This window comes from Thunnus thynnus, chromosome 8, assembly GCF_963924715.1.
Source record: "Thunnus thynnus chromosome 8, fThuThy2.1, whole genome shotgun sequence".
In the NCBI taxonomy this organism is placed as follows: Eukaryota; Metazoa; Chordata; class Actinopteri; order Scombriformes; family Scombridae; genus Thunnus; species Thunnus thynnus.
The window spans coordinates 27,102,942-27,124,761 of NC_089524.1; the positions used below are offsets into that span (position 1 = coordinate 27,102,942).

General features: G+C 41.4%; 2 protein-coding genes across 3 annotated transcripts; both read right to left on the reverse strand.

The window, feature by feature from the left end:
* Positions 1 to 306: 306 nt before the first annotated feature.
* Positions 307 to 16,234, reverse strand: cc2d2a (coiled-coil and C2 domain containing 2A). 2 transcript variants are annotated; one of them, XM_067597655.1, is made up of 39 exons: positions 15,983 to 16,234; positions 15,759 to 15,840; positions 15,457 to 15,507; positions 15,157 to 15,237; positions 14,875 to 15,025; positions 13,792 to 13,880; positions 13,551 to 13,652; positions 13,367 to 13,447; positions 13,066 to 13,281; positions 12,773 to 12,929; positions 12,524 to 12,660; positions 12,294 to 12,425; positions 11,171 to 11,380; positions 10,925 to 11,031; positions 10,681 to 10,821; positions 9,899 to 10,055; positions 9,429 to 9,700; positions 8,963 to 9,140; positions 8,648 to 8,801; positions 8,333 to 8,480; positions 7,427 to 7,565; positions 7,137 to 7,340; positions 6,943 to 7,035; positions 6,758 to 6,849; positions 6,385 to 6,513; positions 5,360 to 5,527; positions 5,140 to 5,197; positions 4,937 to 5,046; positions 4,341 to 4,437; positions 4,129 to 4,227; positions 3,829 to 4,005; positions 2,997 to 3,200; positions 2,779 to 2,868; positions 2,582 to 2,695; positions 2,325 to 2,459; positions 2,066 to 2,188; positions 1,921 to 1,979; positions 1,647 to 1,824; positions 307 to 1,479 (listed from the first exon to the last, which is right to left on the reverse strand). In XM_067597655.1, the coding sequence occupies exons 3-39, from the start codon at positions 15,460 to 15,462 to the stop codon at positions 1,294 to 1,296; spliced, it is 4,974 nt and encodes a 1,657-aa protein (XP_067453756.1). In that variant the 5' UTR covers positions 15,463 to 15,507; positions 15,759 to 15,840; positions 15,983 to 16,234; the 3' UTR covers positions 307 to 1,293. The 2 variants fall into 2 exon arrangements, with proteins under 2 accessions (XP_067453756.1, XP_067453757.1); XM_067597656.1 differs by lacking the exon at positions 6,385 to 6,513 and having other exon boundaries at positions 15,983 to 16,233.
* A 265-nt stretch (positions 16,235 to 16,499) lies between these two features.
* Positions 16,500 to 21,341, reverse strand: LOC137188172 (complement C1q tumor necrosis factor-related protein 7). The gene is made up of 3 exons (XM_067597658.1): positions 21,095 to 21,341; positions 18,888 to 19,124; positions 16,500 to 17,390 (listed from the first exon to the last, which is right to left on the reverse strand). Exons 1-3 carry the CDS (start codon positions 21,114 to 21,116, stop codon positions 16,762 to 16,764), a joined length of 888 nt encoding a protein of 295 aa, XP_067453759.1. The 5' UTR covers positions 21,117 to 21,341; the 3' UTR covers positions 16,500 to 16,761.
* Between the last annotated feature and the right edge of the window lie 479 nt (positions 21,342 to 21,820).

Consider the following 21,820-nt stretch of genomic DNA (forward strand, 5'->3'; position numbering starts at 1 on the left):
CCATCTTAAACAAGCTTGTCATTAAATTGATGGTGACGTGGAACATGAAACAATTGAATGGATGCCTCCCTTTAGAATGAAGCTGACAGTTCTTGACAGTCATGTTATTGACGGTTAAGGGTCAGAGTGATTACATGCAGTATGTCGTCCTGCCATACGTAGAGGATGTACTGGCCCCCACAGGCTCGACTGTTATTTACTGTTCAGTCAGTACTGGCACAGCAACCACGTTACTGAGACATCAGTAAAGGGATGTACAGACATAGGAATTGGTACATGTTACAGTCTGAATCATTTTTGTCCAACTTTGTGATATCTAATATTCATAGTCACCTAAACATGCTTTTTGCTTACATTTTTCTTAATGCACTCCAATGTTGTGGGCAAAGAAATGGACCAACGTTCATATGAGAGGGATTATTCTGATAACACCCAACACTGAAGCGCTTTTAGTGTGGAGATTTAGAATAATTACCTTCAGATTGGGAGAAGCCTACTGAGCACCTGGTCAACTTTCAGTAGGTTGTACTGCATCTTAGATCATTCTGCAGTAGGATTTATTTGCTTGTTCAAAAGTCTTGCATGAGGTGTTCTGTTGGAAATGTTCAATTCATAAGCAGAACAATAAAAGTATCTTGGGGTTAAAAAGCTCTGTTGGTCTTTTTTTCCCTTGTGCAAACAATTGAGTAATATAGAAATTGAAAAGCTAGTAAATGTGATGTAGTAGTGTCTCAATACATTAGTAGAAAACATTTCAGCAGCCCAGTATGCTGAGCTTTAAGTTCATTACATATATAGCATACACATTCTAATGCAATCTAATACAACAGCACTGCAATAAATTGTAGTGAGTGTAGTTTTTGTAGTGACTGTCAGAGGTACTGAGTTTCAACTGTTTCTTAGTAGTGGTGTTGGATTCCATTGTATTGAAAGGTGTTTATATATATTTTTATACTTCTGTTCCCTAAGTATGTCAGTGTAAGTGGGCAAAACATTAGAAAAACATTGTAAAACCACCCATTAAAAACAGCAATACAAGATATAGTATCAAAAATGGCTATTCTCTGACACAGTCAAAAAAACAACATTCAGTGAGGTGGGATTTAATGCAGGGTATTTGTATGTACAGATAACTGGTTACTCAATGTGTATCCTCAGGATCTACAGTATGTACATGATAAGATAAAAAAAAGTGGGAGCAAATGTAAAAACATGAAGTCATCAGCTTAAATTACTGAAGCTCATTTATATACAACAGCTGCAAAGCACTGTGGTAGAGAGGAGAGTCTTATGTCATGCCCTGACGAGTGAGGCCAGGTACACCCAGACAGAAAGGACATTATTAGGGTAGGGGTGCACATACACAGCCAGGGCAAACTCCACATTAGAAGCTTGAACACTGTGAACTCCTGTGCTGTACACTGCCTCTATGATAGGCCGAATCTCAGAGAACGGCAGATGCAGGGGGAATCCTGAAATCTAAAAAGAGAGAAACGCCTATTAGTTGTTATTTATGATGGGAATTTATGAATGTGCTTTCCGCCAGCTGACATTTTTCAAGAGCAGAGAATAGTCTATTGATGACTCATGACATCATACAATGACTCATTCTTGTATTTTTTTCCCCAACTTGGTCTCAGACCTACCCTGTTGTCTCCCAGCAGGCTCTGCAACTCGTGGCGGTGACCCTCAGCCAGGTCCCTCCCCCCGCTCAGTTCCAGTTTAGGCAGGAATTGTTTCAGGGTGGTGGTGCAGTAGCGGTTCCAGCGGGTTGGGTGACGAGGGCGCCACTCCATGATCTTCTCCTTCAGGATCTTTTCAATCCTATGAAGAGTGTGATGTGTTTGAGAGTGTTTAACCGCAGTCTAACAAATCAAAACAACACTGTTAGAAGTAACTACTTCAGCTGCTATAACTTGCCTGTTCTGAAGCTCTGCTGCAGCTGTTTTGTCTGTGTGGCGATATACAAGCTCCTCTGGCTGAAGAAAATAGAAAATGAGATCCAATATCATCAGAGAACACATACTATATACAATAGGATTTCAGGGTAATGTCAAACACTCACCTGTACGCTCGACAACCCCGGGTGAGAGAACGATCGGGAGAAAAACGGTTTCCACAAATTGGCTTTTGTGATGTCAAAACTCATCCTCATTGGTAAGGTGTACTCTTGAATGTTGAACCACACCTAAATGACAAATCACATAAAAATCAAATGATTTGCTGCAAACTATAGGATAGGTGCAGTGTGACAAGAAGATGAATGAAATGTCACATTTTGGACTGTTAATTTGATGTCATATAGTTGCTTTCTCCTCACTCACATTGTCAGCATTGACCAGGCATCCGACTGTTTGCAGTGGGCAGAAGGTGTCATACTGGCTGTAGGACTGACCACTGCTGGGATTCCAGATCAGGTAGCGGCTCTGCTCAAAAGTCAAGACATACGCCGTGGGTCCCTGTGAAATAAAGAGATCAAAAAGTTTAGTGCTGCCAAGGACTTACCTCCATGTAGGGGTGTTGTTATGACACATATACCTGTCTGGAACATCCTCAGGTTTTAAAAATAAATGTCACCCACCTCTGGTATAGCAGTGCCGATAATAAGCCAGGCTTTCTTGCCCATTGACAGGAAGTAGTTGCACAACAGTACAGCATGTTCTTCTTCATCTCCTGCTAGGAGGGTGAGGAATTGCTACCAATGAAACAAGAGGAGGAGGCACAAGGTCAGTTTGGAATTTCCCTCTTTTTGCAATATATCAGAAAGGGTTCACTCACATCGCATGTGCTCCACAGGTCACAGACAGCAGAAAACGAAACTCTGTCCGGCAGAGAAGGGATGAGTGAGACGAATCGAGCAACCAGGGCCTGCGTGGGGAAAGAGGAAGTGTGTCAGTTCAGCAAATCCAATCAAATCGGAAATACAAGCAATGACTGCTGAAGGAGATGAGCAGCCTCTTTCATCCACTTCGGGTCTGGGTGGTGATCAGACTGACCGTGGCCTCCTGTGGGTTATCGGGGAAAGCGTCCAGTAGCTCCTGCGGTGGGTTGAGTGGCCGGATATAGCGTGTGATGAAGACCGTCTTCCCATTGAGGTCTATGACGGTGGACATGCAGGGTCGGTCCGGGTAGCCCTGTGCTGCATCTCTCTCGAATCTCTCCGCAGCCTGCAGTAAACGCTCGTCCTCTTGGCTGTCAAACTGCATGAGAGGTCAAAGGTTACCGTGGAGGAATATAGGTCAGCGCTATGTAAATGAATAAAGAATGATGCGGTTGTGAATTGATGAATTAGGCCAATAAAAAGATTGTTCTAACTGACGTTTACCTTCACTTCCTTTATCTAGTACATGCAGCAGAGCAAAAGCAAATATGTGAAACAGAAGGATGACAAGCATGAGAACAAATGAATACATTGATGCATACTGTTAAAAGCTTGTTTCAGAACAAGGGACCCTTTTCCACTACAGGGTGAGTAGAACTTTCAAGTTTGTTTCACAAAATAGTCAGGTTAACTTCCTCGACTAACAGCAGGTGTCATTATATACCAGTAATTTGTCCTTTGCCACTGGGCCTGACCCATGTTGTTCTGTCTCTCATGTGGACTTCCCTTGTTCTGGTACAATATGGAAACTTTTATGAAAATAATTTAATATGAACATCTGGAAAAATACTGAATATAAATAGATGAACAAATGTGTTAAAATATAGAACTAGAAACTCATCTAAGAATACACATGAAGTGAGATGAAGTAGCAGACAGTGATGCAGAATGGGCACTAAAAAGCAGACAGAATCTATCCTTGAGGTTTCCACTTGGACAAGAATCACCTTTTCCCTGATAGACTCTCCAGGCACCAGCTGAGGTTCTATAGTGATGAACATTGTGATGAAAGCTCCCTCGCTCAGGCTCCGAAAAGTATCATAACCACCGTTAGTGCCATGGCTCCGCTCCTTGCTGTACCCCAGCAGCACTGCAGGTGTATTCACCTTGAATGTTCCATCAATCTGCAAGACGGAATAACGAAAATAAATAAATAAAATCAGTTAGCGATTCAGGCAATCGGTGTGCTTTTCGGTTAAAGAAGCCACAACGTCTGTACACAACAAATACACGACAAGGACTCTCACCCTGGACTGAGAATAAATGGTACTGAAAGGAATCTTGACAGAGCCCAACCAGTGCTTCTCCACCCAGGTGTGTATGGATTTCCCTCTGTCTTTGTCATTCTGAGGAGCAGAAGTTGTTCAATTGTGAAGCAAAAAAAACAACTAATGCAATTCCAGGAACATGTGCTGACATTAATACTTGGAGACAGGTGTGGAAAAACAGTTTTACTCACCACTCCAGTTTCATAAACCACCTCATCAAATATATTGATGAAGACGTCGTCTCTGACTGATTGCAAGCTCGCAGTGCTGTAGTCACCGTTTGGGGCGCTGAAGATAAGAAGTACAGTTTAACATTTCAGCTGGTTTGTTAGAGAAGTGTACAAAACTACAATATTTCAAAAGAGTCATGTGTTTCTGTACACAGTAATGGGTGTGTCCAAATAGTGATTTATAATTAAAGAAAAATTGGTGTAAACTTGAAGAGCTGCAGATGTACAAGTGATTAAAACTGACTTAGCCACAAGTACACTGATCTTATCAGCAGTTCTGGAGGAGTTTGGAGCATCTTTTAATGATTTTTCCTGGAACTATGTCCAGCAGCACACTTCACAAAGTGCCAACACTTGAATGTTGTCTCCAAATCATCTTTATGATGCTGTTACTAACACCTGCGAGCTATTCCATAAACCAACTCTTATTCAATATTTCAGATTAAAGCTTTCTCAGGTAAACACATTACTGGTGTTATCCTGCTCTGAAAATGCTAAGGCATTTATGTCACATTATATAAGACAAAAGTGAAGCTATGAAATACACAGCTGTTCACCTAAACGGCAGCTGCAGCTCCTCATTCCAGCAGGGGTTTGGTCCATCGGCGGTGGTTGTTTGAAGTACTGTGCGCTGGAAGGAAATCTCAACAAAGGGTCTCACTTGTACCTACATCACACAAATAAAAAGCACATATATGACATAGATCATTCCATGCCACTGAAGATTTTGCTCTTATGTAAGGTTGAGGGTGTATGGTACCTGGCTGAGGAGCCAATCACTGCCCTGGATGGCACTCTGAGACGTCTGTCCTGGCTTACTGAAATAAAAACCCATTGGAACAAAGTTCAACATCTGTCTTATGTCTAAAAGCCACGCTAAATCATCAAAATAGAGATAGTTCATGAATATTTCTGACAGCAAAGGAGATTTTTTTCTATTCTATACTATTCTCGTGTGACTGGGTTCACGAAACACTCACTTGCTCTGAGGCCTGCGGATGGGGATGTTGTATGCCCGGATGATGTTGATCAGCAGTTTAATGTCTCCGTCAGACAGATTCTGAGCCGTTACCTTCTTTCTTTCTTTCCTCTGAGGTTTCAGTGGCCGTTTTGGTTCGGCCAGTTTGAAAAGATTTATTCCCAGAATTCTGATTGTCACAACAAACAGCTGTTATCATTTATTCAGCAACCTACATGGGATTACATATTGTGTACTCATAGTGATATCATATTGGACATGAATTAGTATTAATTGACTGATGGGATGGGATCTTTAGCACCAACGGTACTCAGTCCCTCCAGGAATTTGTGTTTTTATGATCACAATACAAATGTGTAGAAAGTTTACCTCAACAATGTAAATATGTGATAATGTTGTTACAGTAACTAACTATTATATGTGATAAATGGATTAAAATATCAGCAGCAAAATATAGTAACATTCTAGCAAAACTGTTGCAATTTTAGAATTCATCTTCATTTTTTGAGAAAACACCCTCAAAATCAAAACGTCTTGATGGAATTCTCTCTTCAAAATCCTGGCAGGACTGAATACTACATAAAGTCTATGAGCGCTACTGTACTCTGGTGCTCAGGGTTCAAACTAAATGGAGACACAGAGACAAAGAAGGTGGGAGAAAAAGAAAGAAACTCTAAGAACATACCCTGGACCTGCACCACTGTTACACATGCATAGCAGAAGAATGGCAGAAAAATGGAACAGAAATGATTATAACATTCACTTTCAATTATGAATGAAAACGTGTAAAGTGATACCCTACTGTGTGATTGGCTTTGACGTACAATATTGTGCAAGCATCTGCAAAAACGCCGTCCAAGATTGAAATTAATATCTGATTCCAGATTTCATTTTCATGTTGTGAAAACTGCTCTAAAACAGCGACTTGAACGCTTCCAGAGGACAGCATTACTCAGCCAAGGGAATGCAGTGTTGAGTGCAAGATCAAATAGACTGAAGCAGCATCCGGCCAAGAAACATACTTACATCAGCCTGTGATTTATATAGGCCCTGTCACTCTTTCTGATTGGTTGATTTGGCTGTAGGTCCCACAGTTCAAGGTAATCCAAGTTATCTAACCTTTCCTGTACAACTGGCACGGGGAGTTCAGGCACTCTTTGTAATTGTTCAAGCGTAGGATATACAGAAATGATAAATTACAACACAGAAAGTAGTGCTTACTGTACATGTTTGGATTAATATTCTGTGATTGGCAAGAAAGAAGTATTTGTGCTGTAACAAATAGCATGCATAACACAAGCCAAAAAAAAAGAAGAATGTCAGCTGTGACAGATGGGAGTTTGAAATGAGACAGACTATTGAGTCGGTTTCGGTTAATGATGCCTCAGGGTGTATTTACCCAATGCTTGGTATCTCCTCTTCTATCACCAGGTCAGATAGAAGGTAATGATGCTTGGCGAGAAGGAATCTGTTGATGACTGATTCTCGGATCTGTAGGGAAATGTAAAGAGCATACTAAGGTTAGTGCTATCATATGTTTGAGAGTGGTGTGAAAAAAGTTTTAAGTCAGATGTTTCTCCTCACCTTCTGAAGGTATTTGGCCACTAAGGCTCTGTGTGAATCCAGATGCTCTTTGGTATCAATTATCTCTCCTTCTTTAAGTCTCTTTTCGTATTCCTGAAATAATTTTTTTAAACGAAAGAGAAAAAAAATTGCTTCATATAGAGTGAATGCATCATCATTCTCCCATATCCACAGTAAATATTTAGAAGGCTGACCTGGAAGACCTTATCAGTGACCTCTCTCTCCAGAGCGGGAACACTCTTGTAATTCCGAAACTCTGCAACTTCTTGGTTCCTCAGCCTGAGCAGGCGGAATCTTTTGGACCTATCCAACTCTTCATCGGTCGCAAAGTTAAACTCCTCCTGCAGCTGCTCCAGACGGAAATACTCCGGAGCGGTCACCTCTCCACTACTGGCTACCTGTGAGAAACACAGATACGACTGTAAATTGCAGGGCTCTTGGATTGTTGAGACCTCTTGGTTACACAAAGTATTCTGGTACCCACTTTGAGCAGCTGCATGATGGAGGCATTTTTCGGATCGTTGGGGTCCAGTCGTGACTGTGTGGCCCACTCCCCGATTTTTTTCATGTCATATAGTCCAGATGCCCCAATATAGGTGACAGCATCAAGATGACCCAAGCCACTAACAACACAGAGACAAAAAGTGATTAATACTACTAAAAGATTGGGTAGTTTGTTACATAGTTTGCCATGTTCGATCTAAACAACAGACTGCATACACAACTCATTACTAACGACTTAATTCCAAAGCATATTATGTGTTTAGACTGCTGACAAGTGTAGCCACTGGTTTAAACTAATTATAATATGATATAAGACTCAACTTATGGAGGCCTGAACCTTCCTTCAGATAAATGCATGACATGATTGTTGTGAAATAGAAAAATCTCAATATGTTGCACTTCAGCATTTTTCCATGACTGCTTGAATGCATCAACATAGAAGAGTTTCCAGGAACTTCCCGAGCTCTCAGCTGCATAACCATTTACGAATATAAACACCTGTGGTATGCTTTGGAAAACAGTCAACAGTGATGTGAATCATGCAGGATTTGTAGATTAAGAGCTGAAACATGCCAACCTGACGCGCCAGATGATTTGTTACACAGAACCATCTGAGAAGTCGTCTTTGGAAATTGTTTGGATAAGGGCAAGCACTTTCAAAAAATACTTGGCAGGTCACGGGCTAATTTCTTGCTGTCGTCACACCTAAACAACGCCTGTAGCTGCCAGTAGTTCCTCATAGGACGCTGATTGGTCCAAACCACTGTTGGTTTAGCCATAAGTGCATAACTTGAGGCCTGACAAGATGTATTCTCACATGATCTTGTGAATCCAGCTGCTTTGCAAGCTAAAACCACCTGTACTGTCCTTAGAGTAGAGATACTACCTGTGTATGCCACCAGGTTGTTGAGACACAGGAGGGGCGAGGGGTACATCATCCTCCCCAATCCCCCAAGAAACACAGCATGACAGCTTCCCAGAGGTCAACAGGGTCTGTTTGTTACTGCCATCAGCCTCGAAGGAGAGGGGCACATCTGACGAGGCAGAGAGAGGATGAAAGACAGGAAGGCAGAGATAAGTGAAATGATACGGCTATGAATAACATTGATGTTCTACTGAAACATATAAATTATTCCAAATTCGCGTGTTACATTGTTTCAGGTCTGAGCTATAAAACTATCTATCAAACAAAGACATTTACCACTTCCCACGCCCTCATGGTCGAGCATCACTCTCTGGTTGCTGCTAAACTCAAATTCCTCAAGAGGGACGCTGCCCGTCAAGACTGTGGGCTCTGGCACTGGCACGTACACTTGTGCAAGGAGCGAGCATGATGAGCCAATCTCCTCAAACACCTACCCATGCACAGTGGACAAACACACACACACACACACACACATAGAGGCAGAAATGGCGAGAACAAAATGAAACTCTCACCCACTGTAGTCATCTATCAGGCAGATGTGTGGATTATACAAAGTATAGTAGCAGAAAACTAAATGTTTCTATACTGCACCTGTAAATTGATGCTTTGGGGACAATTAACTATCTTGAGATTGAAAATCTGGCCAAAGTGCACTCTGAAATCAGTGTTCATGGGCCGGCTGTCCGTTCGTGAAACTTCTTTTTCGTTGTATAGGATCTTGATGAAAAGAGAACGTCTTGCAACATCCTCTCTTCTAGCTATTTCAGCCCTAAAACAAGGAATAAATGAAGGTGATGAGAAAGGTCCACAATAGCACAGTGAGGGTGTGGTACATCTTCATAAGTCCTGTTCTGTTTTATTAACTGTTCTCAAGACCAGTGAATAAATATGCCAGTGGGTGAGATCATTTCACTCGTTGCAGGGTTGAATCAAAATACTCTGGATACTTATCTGGTGTATTTCGACATATTCTTTATTTGTTTACAAAAAACACTCAACACTGAAATCTTTTTATCTTACTGGCTTACTTTGACTTGCACAGAGTTTCTGCTCATACCTGGGGCAGAGTTCACTGGCAGTGATGTTTCCAGATGCAGACAGCTCAGGGATCAGGATGGACTCTCCTGGTTTCCTGCGTATCCTGGAGGCTTTCTCTCTGACCTGCTGCTCTATTGAATCAAAGTCTGGCTTCTCTGGAGGCTCCGGCTTTGGGGGGCCTTCTTCAACAGGCCCCTCCGATTCACTCAGTTCCTGGTCATCATCTTCTTCTTCTGTGTCATCCTGTGACTGGCCTTTCTTCTTCTTTTTTCTCTTCTTCTTTTTGGCTTTCTGAAAAAGGTGAATGCCCCATGTGTTTATCAATATACTGTATATATGTGTATGTGCCCACAAGATACAAGAATGTACTGATTTCAATTTAGAATTTGAACTTTATTTATTATTCTTCATGACAGATAATTAGTGGGTTCATTGCCTGACTGACAACAAGTGACTCAGTTAAGCCGTTGCCAGTAAATAGCGAGGCACCTGTTTCCTTCTCCAGAGCTTCCACTCCTCCAGCTGTTTCTTATACTCAGCCAGCTTGTTCTGGTAGTCTTCCTCACTCTCCGCCTCTAGTTCCACAACCTCTGCCAAGATTTCATCTTCATATTCCCGCTCATCTGACACCCGATCTACATTTTCCCTGGAGGAACACAACATATTCATGACAAGAATCTATAAAACACTTTCATGAGAACATACTCACATATGGCCATTCATAATGTGCTTTCAATGTAAGTGATGGGGAACAAAATCAGATCCTCCTCCCATGCCAAAATATATTCCAAAGTTTATCAGAAGCATATATGAGGCTTCTGCAATCTGAGTTAGTCAAAACAAATGGATATCTATCCAAAGTTACCATCACCTTAATATAAAATGATATATTTGTGTTTCCCTGGACAGTGTCTCTCTGTTTCTGCTGAGTTGCAGAGGAAGGAGAGTAACAAAAAAGGGGGAATTTATACAAGAAAAGACTAACTCGGGAGGATATACACTTAATTTGACTAATTTAGATGGCTGAACCCTCATATTAGCTTCAGATAAACGTTGATGATAGTGGATTTAGTCCAAATATGTTTCACTTATCATATGAGCACCTGACTACTGCTTTAAGACAGACTTGAAAAACTGTGAACCTGTCCTTTGATTAAACTTTCCAGACATGGACAGTCTAACCACAAAAATAAATAACTTTTACTATACAATCTGAGAACAAACTGTCAGTGATCACAGGAATAATATTTGACTTTGACTTCAGTGTTTACCTTCTGAGGTAGAGCTTGTAGGGTGTGTTGGTGAACCTCTGAAACTCTCTCAGGGCTTTGGTCTCCTTCCAAACTTTAACTACATTCTTTAGCAGAGTCCTGTCTTTCTCCTGCTCACTGTCTCGCAGCTGCCGAGTGTTCCTATGATATAAATAGGGAAGAACATACAGTAGGAATATTGCTTGTCATAGTGCCAAAGGGTACATCTTTCTAGAATGAACAGGATACAGTCTGACAAACTCACCTAATTTCCAGACTGTACTCAGATATCCGCTGCTGCATGGCCTGAGTGAGGCTCTGACCACCGTGGATCTCAAGGATGTTTCGCAGTGTTCTCCTCAATCCATTCAACTACAGCAGACAAGAAACACAGAATACATTAAATGTATATGTGGCCTGTTTGAATAATACAAGGAATTAAACATCTTATTCAGGAATGTAGCCCCAGACACAGTACACAGGTGATTATTGTGATGGCTATGGAGTTTACCTTGTCAGTGAGGTGTCCTGTGAAGTTATTGTGCTGCCTGGTGAGGTGCTGGTCATACAGCTGGGCCAGACGGGCCCCCAAGACATGTTCACGGCTGAAGAGTGGGTGATGAGAAAAGATAAGTCCTGAGACATCAACATCAAGCTGATAGTCTCCCTCGGGGTCCGCTGCACCAGAAATGTACAGATTTGCATACTTGGACTTGAGCGCCTGGGGGACAGAATAACATCATCCGTCATGCAACGTTCTGGAAAATAATGATCCCTATGAAATATTTCTCAGTGCTTGTGTGAATCTAAGTATGTATACAAGCTTAAAGGAAGCATGAAATAGTTGGCAAGATTAATAGCACCCATCAGGGAGCGCTGAAATGAAAAGTCACGCATGATAACAATAAGCCGTAAACACCCAACTGAACTACAATGAATGCTCTGTTTTCTAGAAGATTATATATGACAGCTGTGTTAGTTTCCAGAATAAAAATGAAAATAAGGACACACTTGCTTCCCACACAGACACTCCTAACCAGTGAACCAGATCTGAACACTGTTTTGGGTCTGTGTTGCGTGCATTGTCAGGTATTTCAGAGTTTAAATGTTTGTCATATTTTTTTTCTCTACAGTCAGTCACGCCATTGCAAAATTTGAGATTAATGAACACCCACAATAGCACACAGCAATAAATGTGATTCTGCCTTTTCCATAGATGTTGTACTTATAGTTTAAAACTCTTCTGTCTCATTTCTAGGAAAAGCAGACATTAAGAGTAAAGGCAACACATATAATAAATAATATTCAATTTCAGCTTCAACTCTTCTTCACAGTGTTTATACTTTTAATTCCCACAATGCTCTGTTGGAGTTTTGATGTATATTGTCTGTAGAGATGATATATAAATGTGTCGGCCTCCAGCTCTGCCCTCATAACAAACACCCCTCCCTCCCTGTTCCTTTGTACCAAATGCCACACTGCCCTTTTCTTTTTTTTTTTTTCAAAATGGCAAAGGGAATCGAGAACATTCAAATGTGAGAGCGCCACAATACTTTCAGTGTATGAATGTGCATGGCGCTTTAGATGTGGCAAATGAATGGAGTGATGGAAGAGAGAGTGGGCGTGTGTCTGACCTTCCTGTACACAGTGTATAGTGCAGGGTCCAGGTCCTCTTCCATGTGAAAGAGAGGAGGTCTTGTGGATGATTCCTTTATGGGGTCAGGCAGAGCCATGATTCTGCCGTCGTCTCCAAACCACTTCTTTCCCTTGATAAATAAAGAGAAGATATATTTAAAAGACCGCCTGGTTAACGGCTGAGAGCCAGTGACATTGTTGAGATGTCTGGCATGTCGGCTGTTGTTACCTCCTCCATTTTCAAAATGCGGTTCTCCAGAATGTTCTCATTGGTAGGAGATACAGGGGGCCTCTCTCCTACATATAGACCCTCATCCTCCAGATAGCGGGGCTTCATGTTTTCAGGCAGTTTAATGGAGGTTGGGACTATGAGAATGATATATAAATGATTTAAAAGATAGTCCTGAATAGAATACTACAGCTGACACTACAATATTTGAAAGATGTGAACCAGAAGGTTTTGTTCATTATAGAATACCTGTTCGAAAACTTGGCGTGAAGAGGAGCTCACTTTGTCCCTGAGCAAGTTTTCGGTACCCAACATACTCTGCTTTCTTCACTTGCAGGAAGTCCTGGGATGATTGTTCAACGACAAATAAATCCTCTTTATCTTGCACAAGAGGAGCTTCTTCACCCTAAGGCGTGACAGAAAACAAGAGGCGTTGGGAATAATGTTCAAACGGTTATTTAGAAATAGTTTTGCATAATCAGAAAAGTCCATTTGTCCCTACAGGTGGCTCATTTCTTACAATATCAATGTCGGTGTCTTACCTGGTCTTCATTTTCATCTTGGTTATCTTCATCTACTTCAGCATCTTCCTGCTCTTCAACTTCCTCTCCTCCTTCTTCATCTCTGTCCTCCTCTGTTGTTCTTCTCTGCTTTTGTCTTTTCCTGCTCATCTTCTCACTCTTTTCTTGTGGATCTGGCTCAAAGCTGAATGTAAAGAAATTGTATGCCTCCTCTGCAGTCGGTAGGCCTTTTTCTACCTGTATTTGCGAAGAATAAATAAATAAATACAATGATACAAATCATTTGTACATAAAAGGTTTGCTATCTTGTTTCAAGCCTTACTCGTCTCGCTGCTTCTCGGAACTTGACCCTGGTGCTGAGTGCCAGAGGGACGTCATGTCTTCCATCCTTGTCTGAATCAACCTGTAAAACACTGGGAGTTAAAGCACCGCTGCTGGATTGAATTACATGGGTACAGTCATGGTTAGAGGGACCCTACGCAGTCACGGTTGAGGTAGATCCTCACCTCTCTGTCAAACCTTGTTACAGTGTCTCTGTCTCTGAGGCTCTGCAGGCGACTGGCTGGCTCTAAAGAGGCCTCCTGTTGCTGAAGGCTCTCACCTTTAGACTAGAACACACATTATGCATCAGTAATTTTAGCTCAACACTTCCATCCAGGATTTGCAATTACAATTTTTGCAAGCAAGTGGATTTTGGAATAGGATCAGTTTCAGACTCTAATTCAAAGACAAAAGCTAGATGCTTACCCTGGCAGCTCTCAGCTTCTCCTCCAAGCGCCGTGTCACAAAACTGTCTAATTGGTGAGAGGGAGCATGCTGAATTCTTGAGGAGAGACCTAGACAAAGCACATCACAAAACAATAATTACATGTATTACTCAGAATATATGAAGGATTGAATATCAAACCTCAGTGCTTAATGACAAAATGAACATTGTGTCTGTAGCAATCATACTATATGTTGGAGCCTGTCCTCCCGAGAAAAACAACACTATAGATCGTAAATTCAGTCGCCCACATAGTTACGTTTGAGTGACAGACGCCATCTAGCTGACGTAGTAATTATGATCGGGGAAGTGATGCAGTTCAGATGACGTCAATATAAGGTGACTTCCTCGTGAGGAGGAGGCGGGTTGGGTGGATGGCTGGATAGATAGTTAGATGGCAAAACATGGCAAAAGCTGTAGGAGACCACCGTTTGCTTACCGTTTCCAACTGCAAGTGTCATGTTTTCAACCGCAAGTTTGGACAACAACGGTTTCAAGTGATTAGTTTAACCCAAACCATGATTTTCCTAACCTTAACCAAGTGTTTTTTGTGCCTAAACCTAACCAGACCTTAACCACACCGTTGTCACACCATAAAACATAATTCTTTTTTAACAGTGATTTGTAATGGTTTTGTAAAGCGGCATATTACACTCTAGTTGGTTGTTCTGGAGTGTAGGTACCAATGACCTATGTGGTCGTTTCATTTGGAGGACTTGTTGATATGTTGGCATTGAGTGGTTGGTCAGCATCTAAATTTTGTTGACTCATTCTTTGATAAAATATTTCCAGACTTACAGGACCAGTCAAAAGTTTGGACACACTTCACGGGAATGGGAAGGTGTGTACAACTGACTGGTACTGTAAATCATAATTATGTTATTTTTACACCTTTTTTGAAAAATGAAAACAAAATGTTTTTATACACTGCAAAATAAAGTTTTAAAAAAATGGTATTGATACTAGTAAAACATTTTTAACAGTACTCTGCCGTTGAACTGTACACACTCTCAGGCAAACTCTACAGAGGGAGAGGCAGGTTTAGCGAGGACATGAAGGCTCACTTCTCTGAGAACCAGTTGGAGGTCTTGATGAAACCACTGAGTCAGCTGTCTTCTCAGCTGATTCTTCATCTTCACTGTGGTGCTGGATGGTGGAGATCTCCTCCACATTATCATCATCATCATCATCCTGGGTTGAAGACTGTTCAAGCAGCTAATATATGTCAAGAGACAAAGCAGTGGTTAACATGTATATATATATATATATGGTTATAGCTGATAAATATGAAACAGTTATCAATGAAATGACAGAAATAGAATCGAGGGTGCCAGAGGAAGATGTACCCTTTTCTTCCGCCTCTGTCTCTGGGCCCTTAATGTGCGTTTCAGAGTCTCTCCTGGGTCTTCCTCACTGCTTTGAGGGTCCTGTTACAACACAGACACACAGTTAAAACAAACTGTATCCATCCACACTCACATTTTGCACACTCATTGCTTAAGCTGGTAAAAAAGGTTTATTTGCAGTTAATTGTAAAGAAAAGCAAGTAGGAAACTGGTGTTGAGCAGCCAGCAGCACACACATGCGGGCAACTAGAGCCTACAGGCTCAGGCTCAGCTACAAAACACACACACACACGCACCAACCTTCATAGTTTGTCGTTTCTCTCCACTCAACTTGGTAGACGGAACCAGAGCCTATCGAGTACAGTTACATTTACTAAAGTGTTAGCAGCTCTTCTATCTGTGTGTGTCTGACTTTGAGTGTGTATAAAGCTGAGCCGCTCCTCCAGGTCATGTTGAGTCTTGTCAAGGAGGACTCTTGTTTAGTTTGGGCTGGATGAACTCTATGAGGCTACTGTGGCTGTCAGTACACAGCAACAAAAGCACTGACAGTTATAGCATGTTTATCTGGGATAACATTTATGATTACCCATGTATAACTTTACCTGAACGTCGTCCTCATTTCTGTTTTTTACCAAAGTGTCTTGCAAAGCACGACGCTTCTTTCGCAGTTTTTCTCGGATATCACTACAATAGAGACAGGGGCAGTTACCGTTAGCTTAGCTAAAAAGCTAAAAAAAAAAAAAAAAAAAAAAAAATGGCTTGTCGGAGACATACAGCTACATTAAAGTTGCTTAAAGTACAAACCAAGAGAGCAATACTAACTTACCTTGAGGAGGCCAGGGTGACGATGGTACTTCTCTTTGCAATAATAAAGAGTAGAAAGCAGCCCGACTATCCCCAGTGTTGGTCTTGTCTTTGTTATAAACCATTAACGTAACTTTACTGCAATGTATGTATTCCTGCAGGCGTATCATTTGTACTGTGTTAATTAATTAAGGCAAATTATTTTCTCTCAATACATCGCAAACGGGCGCCGTTATTGCTGCCTAGTAACGAGATAAACTACTTCTCGACCTACCTTGAAAATAAATCCGGTTTCCGCTGTTTTAGATTTCCATTCGTCCGTCGAGCTCTCAATCAAGCGACGTCATGATGTAAGGACCGCCTACTACGGAGTCCGAGAAGCAATAATATGCGCAACACCAACAAGGTATTCTGAGGGCTGCTCCCTTTGCATAACTGCCAAAAACAACACTTAAGCCTGATCTGAACTGACCTCATGTTAAAATGTTGAAGATGTTTCTCTCACACATGTTTGATGCAAATAAAAACCTCTCAAGCTCTACCTGTCAACAATGTTTATTTAAGTTATTATTGATCCAACTTCCACCCTCAACCCAAAACAAATAAATCAGAAAGTCATTCAAGCTTAAATCCTGTTCTTTTACATCAGTAGATAAGTCTCTATAGTAACAATATAACAAGCAGTACAAATATTTTTATAAAAATATAGCTTCACATACCATATGTGTGATAGCTAAAACTATCAAAACAACAGTGATGAGCATTTTTTTGTGTGTGTTTTTTTTGTGTGTGTTCCAGGTTCTATGCGTAGTCCTCTGCCAGTGTGTCAAAATAGTTTGTGTCAGCATAAAGAAGGAAGCCAGAGAACAAGCTGTCAGCCCAGCCTGGATCAGAAAATAAACCGTTCTGGTCGTGGTAGAAGATCTCCATCCACACCTCATCTTCTGGGTTCAGGTACATCACAGTGGACCCAGATGCCACGTCATGGTTCCCTGTGTTGGCGTCAAAGGTTTTGATGCGATACTGGCCATTCTGTACCAGGCCAATTGCCAGGTGCTTGTTGGCCAGTGTAATGTCATAGGAGAAAAAATAAATGCCTGGGTATGCACAGATGAACTTGCCCGTCCGTGGGTTGTAATGTCCGCCCTCATCAAACAGGACCTTGTTGAACTTGATGGGGGTCTTCTCTGTGGGGTAGCTGCTGGTGATTCCCACAGAGAAGGCAGATTTCGGCAGCAGGCTGCCACATTTGCAGATTCCTGAAGTTCCACGTGTCCCTTGTTTGCCCTTTTCCCCTTTCTCTCCATTGTGTCCTAGAGGACCAGGTGGGCCCACCTCTCCATTCTCTCCTCTAGGGCCTTGTTTCCCTGCAGGGCCACGGTCACCTCGACCCCCAATCTTACCTGTCGGTCCGACCCTGCCCTTTATCCCTGAAACAAAAAAATCATGTTGGGTTCAACATTTCTGCATATTTATTGATGAAGTGATGGTTTTTGTAAACCTCCTGGCAATAAGAATCAGTCTCTGTGCTGCATTTGCTGAACCTATTTAAGGAAGTCAATGGCAACACAACTCCCCACCCAGTGTCATGTATTAAGTCATCCTTGGAACACAGCCACCTTGACATTTTGAACAGCACGGTTTTGAATTGATTCATCCAAATCCAGTTGACGATTCACACAGAAAATCCCCTGGAGCTAGGAAACACTGTGAATCACGCATACTGTATATTTGTGCAAGCACGGCATTGTTTTCTGAATATGTAGTTTAATGTTTAAGTGAAGGTGTGTGTCTGAATTCCTATTTCCTCGCATAATGGAAAACACAGGTGCATAACATTTATTTATCACTGACAGGTTTATTACAGTTCAAACTGCATAGATGATATCAGAAAACCAGCTCTGGTGGATGAGACTAACAGACATGGGCTTCCCAAATATGTTTGTTTTGTAACTTATGAAAGCTTCACCCACAAGAAATAGATATCTTCTCAATAAACAATTCAGAGGAAATCCATACAAAGCTGTGAACAAGTACCATAAATTGTTTGTATTGTGGGAAAACTCTGAGCCTACAGCTTAGATATGTGTAACATCTCATAATTTGGTAGGAGGGCTGTGATGCAAAACCTAAATCACATATACACACCCACACTCCGATAGCTGAAACACTTCCCAATCCTTATGCTCAGCCAGCTCTGCTCTCCCAATAATAATAATGAGCTTCAGTGTGAATATGGTGCAGCAGCAGTCAGATGGAAAGAAATTCAGTATGTAACACCTGCATTAAAACAGCACACAGTAAAGACAGAAGAAGTGTCTGTATTGCTGTTAAAACATATAGGTTAAATGAAGAAATGTCTATTTGCAGGTTTTATACAGTGCATATCAGTGTCATTATGTGTTTGTCATTTTCTACTGAGGCTACTGATGCCACATTTTGGTTTGCCTCAGTGCTCATCTGTAAAGGCCAAGTCTGAAGAATGAGTCCTAAGAGACCGATGTTATGATTGTTGCTAAGTTCCCTCTCTGTAATGAGAAATTGGGAATCACAGATGTAGATTTCATCTCCTTTTTTGTTGTCTTCTGTTGCTTGCTATGATAACAAATGGTCAGCTCTGTACCAGACAAAATAATCATGTTCTTTTGGTGGAGTTGGAGACCGGAGGCCTGTTTATTTAGATATATTATTCATCGTTAAGCCTGCAGTGTGTGCTATCTTATACCACTGACACTTTATTTTATAATCATGCTATTAATTATAATGAGTTCTTCTACGATACTCATCAGTTCATCTTCTCCTGCCTAGCTCCCACTCATGCCAGCTGTCAGATGAGAAAACCGTTGTGTGCCGTTATGTTTGTGCAGACTGGTGGTGTATCGGCACACATAAACCGATTCTGTATCTGTTTATGTTTTATATTATACCTGTGTCTCCCTTTTCTCCCATTTCACCCTTCCTGCCATCTCTGCCATCTCTTCCAGGAATACCCACATTCCCATCTGCTCCCGCGGGCCCGCTGGGACCAGGCTTTCCAGGCAGGCCAGGTGACCCGGGGACACTGCAGATCAGACGTGGTGCTCCTTTCAGCTTGGACTCAAACAGCTGTCCAAAGACACAGTGGCACAGGCAGACAGCTCCCATCAATGCCCACATCTTAAAATCTGTGAAATCAAACAACACATCATTTCCTGACACGAGGAACAAAATAATTTTGTAATTAAACAGATATTTGAAGAAAAGGGGAGAAATAAAGAAAGTGCATGTTGTGGTGCCAGACTCTTAAACAGGTTCTGACCAGAAATGGAAATGTGTTATCAGGTTTCACATCGCTATAAAACACGTAGAGTGGTGTTGTCATGATTGCAGACAGAACAAAAGAATCTAATTTGTGATCAAGCACAGCATGAGGCCAGATGGCTGTGTCTCACATATTGATGTTCTCATCCATCACAAAACTGCATGAGAGAGACCTCAAACACAACCTTTGTCTCTGTTCCAAGTAGCCCCCCCCCCTTCTCAAAACATTCCCAAGTTATGACATAACATCCAGTGCAATTTCTGTCAGGGGAACCTAATCATGAAGCAATGGCACTTGAGGAGACAGAAACAGAAACATAATACATAATGTTACAAAGAGAGAGAGAGAGAGTGATAGAGAGAGAGAGAGACCCAATCTCATCATGTATTACTCTAATTCACTGGCAGAAAATAACCATGAGTTCAAAAGTGGTGAATGAGTGACCACATACTTAGGCTTAAATCCACTTTGGCAACCTTTTAGATTTTGGACATTAAACAGACGCAATAAATGCATATATTATGGAATTCAACGTTTAACAGATTTATGGATTTGATTAATTCACATGCTTGTTCTTTGAATATTAGCCAATGTGGGTGTGTGTGAGAATGTGAGATTTGCATCTGCTCCTTGGCTGGCTGTCTCTGGTTGGCGGGGGCGTAGGAACATGTGGGTCATCCCCTTGTCTGTCTTTAAAAATAAGTGCATCTTTCTTCGATTTCAATATGTTTCCTTGCCAATACACATTTGGTTTATCTGTCAAGGACAAATTTGTGTGTGTACTACGAGACAGACAATAAACACGATGAGATAAACAAGATCACATAAACACCTGTGTACAGGCGCGTGCCCACACACACACTCATACAACATGATATGAACAAGCTGAGCCTGCTCTATGAGACACACACAGAAACCTTCCATGCTGTTAGTGTAGCATGTTTTTGATTTGATGGTGGTTTGAGGGTAGTCACACTGGTCACAGAGCCAGTGTGAGGTCCTGTGAGAGAGAAACCCCGCCCGCCAATTCCGCTGAAGTGGTGATGTCAACATTAGTAAATGGCCATAATTAAAGAAATGGCCTTCTTCTATTACAGGCACAGTCTCATGTGCTTGTGCATGAGGACTTACTGTAAATGCATGCAAAGAATGCAGTCTCACACAAACACAGACAGACACAACTCATTCATTGACAAGCCACACTTTTAAAAAGATGCATTAAATTCCAAAATATTGTCATATTTAAACTCTGACTACTCTGTGTATGAATGAAGAAAGACATGTAAAGAAATGAATGTCCTATTAGGAGCTCCACTTAAAAAACTCATAGCTCTCATTGTAACAGGTGAAGCAAAGCAGATTCTGCAGATGAAACTAAGAATTCAGTTTGGCTGTCTTTCACTGAAAACGTCTGTGTTCACTTTCAGCTATAATATAGCCTCTAGGTCTTTCTAATTGATGTCAGATCCAAGTCTCCTTATGATTCCTGAGGTCGTTTATGATTCCAGGTCATCCTGTCAAAAACGTTCACAATAAACAAATAAGGAATTTGAAGACATCTATCTTCTCTAGGTGAGAACATGCATATGTATTTAAATGACTGTATTTACACACCGTGCACACATGTGAATGCAGCTGACACACACACACAGACAGGTATTTGAAAAGTTATTCAAGGTATTTGCTCAGTTTGTTCTATTTAAAAACTTGAAATCCCCAAAACAGCAGCATTTTTGTTGCGTACATCATGTTATTAATATTCTGAATGAAGGATGTTCTGCGATATGCAGTCAGTAAACAGTACAGACAGAGATACGTAACTAGTGTTCTTACCCCACAGTTGGCAGCTGTTCATTTCCAAAGCTGATCAAGTTTCTCAGTGTTGAGTTTCTTTGTCTTATCTGCGCTGATTCCGCTCTTTCTGATGACTTAAGTCCTTGTTTAACATGTTATTCATATTTTTCTGCCATGCCCTCAGACATCTGTGTGCAGAGCCCAGCTGCTTCGCTGCTGACAGCGTCCTGTAGTGCAGCAGCAGCAGCAGCAGCAGCAGCAGCCTGGACTCACTCCTTCCAACCCTCCCTCCTTCACCCACTTATCCACTCCCTTCTCCCTGCCTCATAAACTTCCCAAGGCAAACAGCTATCATCCAGGCAAGGACAGCATGTACACACATCCCATCTCCATTATGTCATGGATGAAGAGGTTAAAAAACTTGGATGTTGCAGAATGAGGAAGTTGTTCTATGCCAAATCAAATTAATGCCAGTTGTCATTTGTGTCTGGTTGACCTGTGTTGATCTCAGTTGCACTTCTGACATTTACCCCTAGAGGGGGCCTCTAGTAGACTTCTTGGATTATTTTCCTCTCACATATGGTTAGGTTGAGGTCATCTTTATAGATACCATATGCAAAATATATCATCAACATCATGATGGTATATTAATATGACCACTTATTCTAATGATTTTATTATTAAAGATAATTGAAGGCAGGGGTCAGCAATTAGATTCAACAATGGGACAGTTCTTCTCAGCACTAGTCACTTAATGTGTTACAG

Excerpts from the sequence above, each read along its gene's own strand:
- LOC137188172 (XM_067597658.1), bottom strand. The coding sequence starts at position 21,116 with ATGAACAGCTGCCAACTGTGGG. Across the intron at positions 19,125-21,094 it reads GAACAGCTGCCAACTGTGGG|ATTTTAAGATGTGGGCATTG; the intron begins GTAAGAACACTA and ends TTGATTTCACAG. Across the intron at positions 17,391-18,887 it reads GGGAGAAAAGGGAGACACAG|GGATAAAGGGCAGGGTCGGA; the intron begins GTATAATATAAA and ends TTTTTGTTTCAG.
- cc2d2a (XM_067597655.1), bottom strand. Across the intron at positions 12,930-13,065 it reads AAGATGAAAATGAAGACCAG|GGTGAAGAAGCTCCTCTTGT; the intron begins GTAAGACACCGA and ends GTCACGCCTTAG. Across the intron at positions 7,566-8,332 it reads CAACCTGGTGGCATACACAG|TGGCTTGGGTCATCTTGATG; the intron begins GTAGTATCTCTA and ends CTGTGTTGTTAG.